This window comes from Mytilus galloprovincialis, chromosome 1 (assembly GCF_965363235.1).
Source record: "Mytilus galloprovincialis chromosome 1, xbMytGall1.hap1.1, whole genome shotgun sequence".
Lineage (NCBI taxonomy): Eukaryota > Metazoa > Mollusca > Bivalvia > Mytilida > Mytilidae > Mytilus > Mytilus galloprovincialis.
Genome location: NC_134838.1, coordinates 77,378,904 through 77,390,278, shown reverse-complemented (window position 1 = coordinate 77,390,278; position 11,375 = coordinate 77,378,904). Strand labels below are relative to the sequence as shown.

The following is an 11,375-nucleotide window of genomic DNA, read 5'->3' as shown; positions in this document are numbered from 1 at the left end:
AATTTCATTTTTCTACTAACAATTCATAGTGAATTAGTTAAATATATTCTATTTATTAATAGGACAAATGAATCAGACACAAGTTGTTCATAGAAATTGAATTACAGATAGAACACCAATAACAGTTAATTATGCATCATATCTTAAAATATATCTCGAAATTGACTTTAAGGGTCGTTTGAAAACAAAATTTTACAATAAAAGGTATGATATCATTCCCAATCGATGTCTTTTCATTTTAATGTAGCTTCAATACAGCGGTGCCTGCATATGGCGTTTATATCGTCCAGTTGATACAATATGTCATTTACCATCATGATTACCTTGCTAAAGGTATGACTCTTACAATTAAGTTATCAAATTAGTTGAAGTTCCTACATTTTATGCACGCCATCATGAGTTGGTTGACAGTTATTGAATATATTGTGCACAGATGACGACAGATATGTTTTTGTATTGTTGTAACCATATTCCCCGTCCTCTTTTTCACGCATGCGACCCACTGATTAAGACTTGTGAAAGATCCTATTGCAACACAGATGGAAGTGTTTCTTTTTAACCTTTTAGGATGTCCACCTACACATTATGGTCCGTTGTGCGATAAAATGTGCCCAGGAACCTGCCATGGGCCATGTGATCTGAAAACTGGGCTTTGTATATTTGGTTGTTCAGAAGGATGGACTGGCGATGAGTGTGATCAAGGTAAATAGCCGATTTTATCATATATAATAATGTATATTTAATAGATTTAGATATATAAAATATTTCGATCTTCAAATTTTAAAGCAGCATAGTTCAACTTCCAATAAACACTATACCAATACATATGGAGCTGGCATGTCAGTTAACTGCTAGTAGTCTGTTGTTATTTATGTATTATTGTCATTTTGTTTATTTTCTTTGGTTACATCTTCTGACATCAGACTCGGACTTCTCTTGAACTGAATTTTAATGTGCGTTTTGTTATGCGTTTACTTTTCTACATTGGCTAGAGGTATAGGGGGAGGGTTGAGATCTCACAAACATGTTTACCCCCGCCGCATTTTTGCGCCTGTCCCAAGTCAGGAGCCTCTGGCCTTTGTTAGTCTTGTATTATTTTAATTTTAGTTTCTTGTATACAATTTGGAAATTAGTATGGCGTTCATTATCACTGAACTAGTAAATATTTGTTTAGGGGCCAGTTGAAGGACGCCTCCAGGTGCGGGAATTTCTCGCTACATTGAAGACCTGTTCGTGACCTTCTGCTGTTGTTTTTTCTATGGTCGGGTTGTTGTCTCTTTGGCACATTCCCCATTTCCATTCTCAATTTTATAACTATTTACACAAGAAAGGGCAACGATAACGAAAAGAAATGTATTAACATTCAATAATAAGATAATACAAAAGCTGAAGGTTCTGTAACACTACAGATATAAAGACGCCTTGAACTTCAAAATCGCTTTGTGAAGTATTCACATGACACGTATGATACGGCTATATTTAATCAGACTAATATGAGCCAACACAATGCTTTTTTCTTACCTAGGAAGTTCATTCCTTATTTAGGAACTTTGTATGTAAATATCATTCAATAAACTGCTTGATAAATGAATAAGGTATGGACAATTCACTTGGAAACCCAAAATATACCCTCAAGACACTTCCCACAGAGAAAATCCTCGATAATCATAGGTCTGTTCTATGGTCTATGGATACCTAAACTACATAAGTGTCCTTACAAACAACGGTACATTTTTTGGTCTTCCAAGTGCTCCACGAAACCTCTTTCTAAATTATTAACATCTTTTTTTTATCAGCAATGGGAGCTTGCCTTCAAATTAATGGTGCCTTTTCTAGAGGTGGCGTGAATCAGATGTGAATACTAAAAACAATCCAAAGATCTTTAGAGGAGATACAATCTAAGACTCTCTCATCTTGCAATAGTATTAAAACATGTGACTTTCTTACACTTAACACAAATATTCCCTATTCCAAATTAACTAAAAGACAAATTGAAAGGATTGGTATTGCTTTGTTTCATAAAAAATAATAATGGCGAACGAAGATACAAGTATCTTGATTGACAACATATTTGTTACGTTTGGAGAACGTGTTTTTCAACAGACTGTCTGCATTCCATTGGGAACCAATTGTGCCCCTCTTCTTGCTAACTTGTTTCCATATTATTATGAGGCTGACTTCGTACAGGAACTTCTCCTTCCACTTTACTTTCCGCTATAAAGATGATGTTCTCACACTAAATAATTCAAAATGTGGTGATACATCTATCCAAACGACATACAGATAAAGGATACAACAGATACAGTTAAATCTGACTCATATCTTGTCTTACATCTAGAAATTGACAATGAGGGTCAGTTGAAAATAAAACTTTACGACAAAAGAGATGATTTCAGCTTTCCAATTGTGAACTTTCCATTTCTTTGTAGCAACATTCCAGCAGCGCGTGCATAAGGAGTGTATAGTTCCCAATTAATACGATACTCCCATGCTTGTATTTCCTATCACTTATCATTGATAGACGGATGCTGCTCACATGGAAGCTATAAAACCAAAAGTTCAAAATGGTGAGGTTGAAATTATCTCTTCGTAAATTCTACGGACGCCATCACGAGTTGGTGGACCGTTATGGAATAACCTTTCACAGATAATATCGGATTTGTTCCTTATGTCGTTCGTAACTACAATCCCCTTCCCTTTTCAAGAATGTAACCTTACGAATGAGACTATTTACCGGATTTGTAATAACATAAGCAACACGACGGGTGCCACATGTGGAGCAGGATCTGCTTACCCTTTCGGAGCACCTGAGATCATCCCCAGTTTTGGTGGGGTTCGTGTTGCTTAGTTTTTAGTTTTTCTATGTTGTATCTTTTGTGCTATCATTTGTCTCTTTGTCTTTTTATTTTAAAGCCATGACGATGTCAGTTTATTTTTTGGCTGTCCCTTGGTATCTTTCGCCCCTTTTTTAGGTTAAAACATCAACGTTTTTGCACTTTATTTTTATGATTATGGTATATGATAAATTAATCAAACACATTCAGGTTCCTACACCTTTATTATCATTTTCTAAACACACAATAAAAACAGTAATATAAAAACGGCAAACTTTTATCCAAAAAATTATGAAAACAATTCAAAGTACTGAGAGTACTGGTAAACTTTTAAAAAAATGTTACAACAACCACTCAAATTTGCGATAAAGTTCAACGCCAGACAGAGAAACTAATCAATGGGATAATGTTTGTATCATCATTAACGGTATCAATTCTGCAGCATTACAAAAATAAATGTCACGTCGATGTTCTAGGTAAAAATATTTAAAACTACCAGGCTTATATCATACTACAGCAGTTGAAGAGAAGAAAACCTCCAAAAAGAATAAAAAAAAAGAGTAACGCCAACACTAAACAAAAATATAACCTTTACATGAGGGCGTTATTAAAACAAACAGCGAAACCCTCTGCGTCCAATATCTTAAAACGTATCAAGTGCAATAATAAGTCGTTTTAAGAAATTATTAATTTCAAATCGATCCTGTGATATTATGGTTTTGAATCATTCCTGGTTAAATTCTTGCAAATTATTTTACTTTAAAAAAACACAACTTTGCATTAACCAAACAAGAAGTATGCCATACATTTTATAACTGTTAGGTAAATGAAAAACCAAACCTGAAAATGATTATGAGATGATTTAAAAAACTACACAAAACTAAAAAGATAAAATAAATTTTAAAAAAGGCTCCCAAGAATCTTGGTTCAGCAGGTATATCTATTCAAGTGAAAGAAGGCAGGAATTTTAAGAATGTCATTACCAGTTTTTATTTTTATTTTGCAGCATGCCTAGAGGGTACATACGGTAAAGACTGTCGTCATGCTTGTTCAATAAACTGTTTAAATCCATCGTGTGATCGCGTAACTGGTGAATGCATTGGGGGATGTAAAGACGGGTGGCAGGGATTCAATTGTACACAAAGTTTGTGTAATTTCCAAGAATTATGTCTTATCTTTTTTTCACACACAAAAAACATATTTTACAATTCGTTCAATCTAGAAGAGACATTTTTTAAGTTTTAATTACATAGAAATTTATATAACTCAATTCACTGGTTACATCAATTCAGTAATTATTTGTATGTAAACCTTCCACTTCTTAAATACAGAATTCAATGCTTTATTTGTAATTTTGTTTGTGTGAAAAATCGTTAACCGAAACACATTTTGAATGAACATAAGTAATCCATGAAACAAATGTGCGTACGATCAACGTTTTAGCAACCCAATTAAATTATAGAATACTTCGTATTATTACATTGTCATGCTACAACTGTAAATAACTACTCGTGCCATTTGATCTTTGATTTTCTATGCATTGTCGTGACGTTGTCATCGGAGGCATTGCTATCATGAATGTTGAATTTAATTATTCCTCGATTATTGTCGGCAAATAAAATTAATGGATTCTTTTGAAACATTTATACTGTAATGTAAACATAATCCTAGACTTAAATATACTTTCAAAATATTGTTCATTCATTGTTCACAAAAATACTGATCTCCGAGGAAAATTCAAAACAGAAAGTCCCCAATTAAATGTCAAAATCAAATGATAAAATACATCAAACGAATGGACAACAACTGTCGTATTTCTGACTTTACATTTGCCAGCTATTTAAACAAATTTAGTTAAATTGTCTTCAAAATAACTTTAGATAATCCCATTTTGGAAAAACAACTACCTGAATCTTTGCGTTTGACAGGTTAAACATATTACGGTTTCTTTTTCTATATCCAAAACCATTAATTCTAAAAGTTTTATTTCAGAATGTCGCAACGGTCAATTTGGTAGAAATTGTTCAGGATTTTGTGAGGGATGTATTTCAAAAGTATGTGATCATGTAAATGGTTTGTGCGATGACAAAACTGTCTGTAAGCCGGGTTATGTAATCGGAGAGTACTGCAACAGACGTATGTATAGTATAGAATTTCAAAAAATGAGCATTTACATGCTTGTGATATAATAATACTATAAAAGAAAAGGAAAATGAGCAATGATATAATTATTGTAGCAAAGTAGATTGACGATAATGAATGGCAATGAGAACAACACGCTCAGTTGTGGAAACAGGAAGTGACAAGTCACCTGACTATATAACACAAAAACCAATTTTAATAAGACAGTGTTACCAAGTTGAAGCTCTAACGGAAGCTTAAATTCCAACACACAAATTATTTATAATTGAAAAAAACTTAGTTCAAATGTACAAAATTAAACTATAAATTTCAATGTTTTATTTCTCTTGTGAAAAATGTGTAAGAAACAAAATGAAAAAAAACGCGACGTGAAAAAAATTGATGCCACTTAATAAAACAATATTGCTACTAAGGTGAAGGAAATCGATGATTTCAAGTAGCAATATAAGATACTTTATTTGAAAACAAAATAAAGAGAGGTAAAGTATGGTAATAATATTGATATCATCATGGTATATGTTTTCCTACAAACTAGAATGATGTTTCCACCATCAACAGTTGATTATGTATGGTTAAATGTATTACAAAGTTAGTTTTGAAATTGTTGGATATAACTAAAAAATGTTTTGAAATTGTGGGATATAACAAAAAAAAAGAAATTTAGTAGTTACAAAAAAACCAAGGTTTCCACTCCCCAGGCAAACTTGACCTTTGAATGATTTTTCTATTTCTAAAGTCCTCTTTTTAGTCATATAGCATATAGTTTTTCAACTCTAGCAGCATTGCTGATGAAGGTTATTGTTTCAAAATAAAGTATATTATATTGCTACTTGAAATCATCAATTTTCCTCACCTTAGTAGCAATATACACATTTCACCTGCATATGGGATATTTATTTCTCCAATCATTCAGTATATTACAGCTTGCCGATACTTCTCAGACACTGTTAAACTTTACGAATAGAAAGTTAATGAACTAGGGGTACATCTAAGAACTGTTCGTCCTTTTTTCTATAAAAATCTATCGGAAGATACCAATTATTCTTGTCTTTCGTTTTTGCAAATGTGTTCTGTCTGTATACCATTTTCTTTTTCTTTGTTGACATATGACTTCTATATCCATATTTAAACAATACAATGGAATTTCATGCACTTATCATACACGTGATAGGTTTAGCGAGCTATAAAATCACAATCCCTGTATAAAGTCAGAAATATGATAGTTGTTATCTATTTGTTTGATGTGTTAACTTTGAGACTTTGATTTTGCCTTTTTATAAGGGACTATTCGTTTTGAGTTTTCCTCTGAAGTCGGTATTTTTGTTATTTTACTCTTTTTTTACATATTTTTCAACTTTTATTGCAGTCGATTATAGTTATGTGAAACTGAGAAAACAAGTTTGATATAGAAAGAGAAATGGTATATACTCAGTAGATGTCAAAGCTTTTATAACGATAAAAGTTTGTATCCGTGAATAAAATTTTGTCCATAATCTTTTCATTTGTGAATCTTTCAGCTTGTGAAGAATGGTATTTTGGTAATAATTGTTCCAGGAAATGTAACTGTCTAGACCTACCATGCAATAATTTTGATGGAATGTGTTCACCTGACGGTTGTAAGGAAGGATGGCATGGGAAATCATGCGATCAAGGTACAAAACCAAGAATGGCATAAAAACATTCCGATCTAGACGAACGCTCTTAAAATAACTGAAATAACAACAGCGTGGAACATAAAACATGTTATCGATACACGTTTTAAATGACCTTCTCAGGTTAAAATTATAGCGTAGTTCCTTTGTTTTTTGTGTTGTTTGTGTTATTTTTCGTTTGATTTCTTTTCTTGGCATGTACTGATTTTGTTTCAAGGAAAGGTATACCATATCCTTTGGCTTTTCTATTCAAGTTACATTACAAGTTCTAAACATAAACAGAGATATTTAGATATATTTGAATCTTAAAGTGTTGTATATTTGTCTGTTACTTAGATATCGCGTTGAGTACTTCGTCATTATAAAGTTTAAAAGCTTAACAGGTTTAAAGTATACAGTGATTGATTTGATATTAATTAAAAATACATGAAATTAATGAAAAAGCCACTTTAAAATTGTATATGATAGATTTCAAACAGATTTGATGTTCATTTTGGTCGTTTTAAATTTGTTTAAAAAAAGAAAAGACAATTAAAGGTACACGAAAAACAACATAGAAAACAAATAAAACTGAAAAACACGATCGCCATCTAAGCTCCGAACGGGTAAGCAGATCTTGTTCCATATGTGGCACAACTCGTGTTGTGTATGTTGAAACAAACCCGTTTATACATTTTGTACGTCCAATTTGATTCACATTTGAGAAAAAGAGGACTGATAACAACATTAATTGGGACATGTCAAACATTATGCTATTAACGTTTTTATTAAAAATAAAAATAAAAAAATAAAATGTTTCAGAATGTAGCAGTGGATTTTTTGGTCGAAACTGTGAAACATTCTGTAAAGGATGTGTATTGAACATATGTAATTCCATGAATGGATTATGTAATAACAACACTGAATGTGAATCTGGTTTTATGTACGAGGACTACTGCAACAACAGTACGTAAATAATTGTTATTTATATTATTCCATTATTCCTTACTGAATGCATGGACCCTTTTCAATCCCGATTTTGTGCATCATTGTCTGTTGTTGTTTTTTAAATGATGAAAATCCAGTTGACAAAACTTATAAACTATTATACAAGGAGTTGGTACAATTGATCAAACGCTCCCTCAGGAGGAAACATGATTTCAATTTTACTGTGGCAGATATTTGAAAATATGACTTACACTTTTACTTTTATTGTGAAATGTTTCAAAGAAAGTTTTCTTTTAAACACAGAATAAATGCTATTTTGTGCTAGCTTAAGGCAAATTCATCAAGCACTTTTTCAGATATTTGTTGACAAGTTTTGAAGATAAAAAACCTATCCTGTATGTAGTTCAGCGGGTGTCATTTGCCAAAATTGTGTCTCGCTAAATCATATTTACTTAAATCATGACATAACTATTCTCTGTCTGTTGGTTTATATTTGTTTACATGGTGTAATCTTTGACTCTTTCTAGCTCACTATACTTAATAAGTTTCTCTAATGTCTTTTGTATTCAAACATTTGTATGTAATTCATATTGTTTATTGGTTTTTTGATCTACTATAACATGTAGGATATATTTGCTCATTTTTTAGCATGTGATGACTGGTATTTTGGAAACAACTGTACAAGAAAGTGTAATTGTCTGACTGGACCGTGCAACCCGTTAACAGGAAAATGTCCACTTGGCGGTTGTGAAAAGGAATGGCATGGTCAATCATGTGATAAAGGTAGACTTTGTGTACAGAAACGTTAAGTATTCCAAGTAAACTTACTTATTATATTTAAGGGGTTGACATTTTCGTGTTTTTCATGGTACCTATAAACCAGGAATTGAAAAATCAACTGAGTATCAATTTTCTACTGGCTAGTATGCAGATTTTTGTCAATTGTTGAATAAAATTTTTTTAAATCCACAAAAATATGTTTACAAGCTGACGTACAATTATGCAATAACAGTTTGGTAATTGATAAAATGATTTTATAAATGTTGGATAACTTGATTTTCTATCAGAAGAATCGATGACATGGGCCTTATTTGGTGGGTATAGTATAGTATATCGTAATGATCCTCAATTTTGCATTTGTTAAAGTTGATATCTTTTAAAACAATGAACAATAGTTTAAAATTGTCGTCTTGTCAAGAAATAGAGGTTCCTCTTAGTATTAGTTCCAAATGGAACAAATATTTAGGATATTATTTCCACTGGTATAAAATATATATCCTTAAAAGCACATAATTATATTATTGGTGTTTGCCCTTTTGTTAATTCAAAGAATCTTTTATGAACCGCATGCTCCGTTTGTAGTACAATAATTGCTTTGTGATGACATATAAATTGTTTTGCTTAAATATTTATTGTAGTCAAGTGTATCCGGAGTATTACATATTATATTCATTTAAGGACGATTACTCTTTAGACTGATAAGCATACTGGCTAAATAAAAAAATATTTCCAAAAGATTACAAAGTACCTCAAGTATCGCCTATCGCTTACACTTACCGTCGCTGAAACTTTATACCGTCGTTGAAAGTTTAATATTCTCCATTCTTTTGCTTTCTCCAACTTCTTAAATGATTCCAAATGTGATCTCCCGAAAACACCTAGGTATATTTGAACAAGTCAGTGTTTGATCCTTAAACCTTTCACAATTATTTCAATGCTTTCATTTGATGCTTACTTCTGTGACACTTTTCTTTGATATTGTTACACCATGCTCACAATCAAATTATATCTATAAATATGTTAGATAGATGACTTATCAATGTCTGAATAACTGTCAAGTCAAAACAAAATGTAATTTTTAGATATGTGCAGGATTTACCTCCTAAACGCTTGGTTTCCACCTTATAAAATAAGAATATGTGATAGTTTTACTAAAGAGACAGCTCTCATACGTCAAATTGTTTTTCTTTAAGGACATTATATAGATATAAGAAGATGTGGTTTCAGTGCCAATGAGACAACTCTCCATCCAAGTCTAACTACGGTCTTGGCTTACACCAAACAGCAAGCTATAAAGGGCTATCATATCGCTATTTTTGTTTTGAACAATATAGATATTAATTTTTGCTTGAAGGTTTAATTTGTTATTTCAATGACGATGAATGGATTGCTATCGTCCAAATAGAATATCGTGAGTTTTCCCGTAGGCTGAATAATAAATATAGATGTATACTAGACAGCTGTAAAAATAAACTACTATTAAAAACTTCTTACTTTCATTTTACAATAGGTTTTTGTTTTTATTATTTAAGTTGGATCTGAGTCACTAAAAGAAGAACCTACAAACGCCGCTGCTATAAGTGGAAGTGTTTCCGCTATCATAATTGTAGTTCTCATATTGGTGGCGGCATTTATCGTTTATAAGTAAGTATTTGAAAAGCGGCATACTACTGTTGTCTTTATTGATGGTTAAGTTCGGGGATGTGTTATTAGAGTAATCAGTATATCTGTAAGTGCATATAGTGATTGTTTCTTTATCGTTTGGTTGTCTGGAAGGATATACATATTACTTGGTTTTATGGTTGCCCCTCGAGAGTGTGTTTGTAAATAATGTTCTGTCTGTAAGTTACGAACCAAAAACGAATAAAAATGGCGCCGGTTTTAAATTGAGAAATTTGACCACAGTACATGTAATCTATACTTGCAGTAAATAGCTGTGGTATTTATTTTGGTCATTTTTGATAAATACAATCTATTAAATGTACATGAAAATTTTGGCATTGAAAATTTTTCACATAGCATCTTTTCATTATCAGGACAGCTTCATATAATAATGTTCTGATGATTCAAGAAGGATACTCAGTAATACATTAAGACGGGTTTATATTGCCAATGAGGCAACTATCTCCAACAAAGCAAAGTGCTTGGCTGTAAAACAATAATACAGTTAGCGACAATGAGTTAAATCAAAACCGGATAGTAAGCTTTAGCGTACCTATATAACCATATTTGAAATATGATACAGATTTGTGATGCGCTCTTCATTTCTTAAACTATGTTTTAACACGTAGAGACAAAAGTTGTACGTTTTTACTTACCGGTATGGTGTTTTTTTTGTTTTTTTTTAAATCCTATCTGAATTTCATGTGTTGTTTTGATTTTTAAAATAAGACAAACATTTCTATGTATAAAAAATTAATGAATAAACTAAGTATCAATAATATCGATGGTTGTTAATTTAGTGTAAATGAGTGTGAAAAAAATATTCAACACATAACTTATTTTCTTTATCGTCTTCAAACATTGTTTTTTACATATCTACCAGCACAAAATCATGCTTCCGACTTGTATGTGCTATATGTCAAGTGCTTATTTTTCCAGGCGTAGATCAATATCAACGAAAGGTATATTTATACACTGGACAAAATCAAATAATAAGATCACTTTGGGTGAGTTCATTTTTCATCATTGTCTTTATACATGATTATAACAGATGATTTCCTGATTTGTTTATCCTAACTTAGCTATTTTAAACCTTTTCAGTTGTGTTAGTTTTAATATTTATGCTTTTCTAAGTCCTTCAATGTTACACTTTTGACATTAAAATGCAGATACTTTGAATTAACATGAATTCAGGGTTAATTATTTTGGTAATGTCATTTGATTTTATTGTAGAAAGTAATTTAATAAGTGTTCTTTGAAGCCTTTTTGCAGGCTATCACATATCTAATTTAAACATTGTTTGATTATGAAGCGGATGTCGAAAGTAGAGCGGGAACTGCTCACAATTCATGAACTCTAAAGACACCTCCGGTGTGTA

General features: G+C 31.7%; 1 protein-coding gene across 1 annotated transcript; it reads left to right on the top strand.

The window, feature by feature from the left end:
• Positions 1-605: 605 nt before the first annotated feature.
• On the top strand, positions 606-8,364 carry LOC143047137 (uncharacterized). The gene is made up of 3 exons (XM_076220431.1): positions 606-702; positions 3,841-3,978; positions 8,204-8,364. Exons 1-3 carry the CDS (start codon positions 606-608, stop codon positions 8,362-8,364), a joined length of 396 nt encoding a protein of 131 aa, XP_076076546.1.
• The last annotated feature ends 3,011 nt before the right edge of the window (positions 8,365-11,375 follow it).

Coding starts and splice junctions, on each gene's coding strand:
- LOC143047137 (XM_076220431.1), top strand. CDS start 606: ATGTGCCCAGGAACCTGCCATGGGCCATGTGATCTGAAAACTGGGCTT. Junction 703..3,840: donor TGGCGATGAGTGTGATCAAG/GTAAATAGCCGA, acceptor TTTATTTTGCAG/CATGCCTAGAGGGTACATAC. Junction 3,979..8,203: donor GGGATTCAATTGTACACAAA/GTTTGTGTAATT, acceptor CTCATTTTTTAG/CATGTGATGACTGGTATTTT.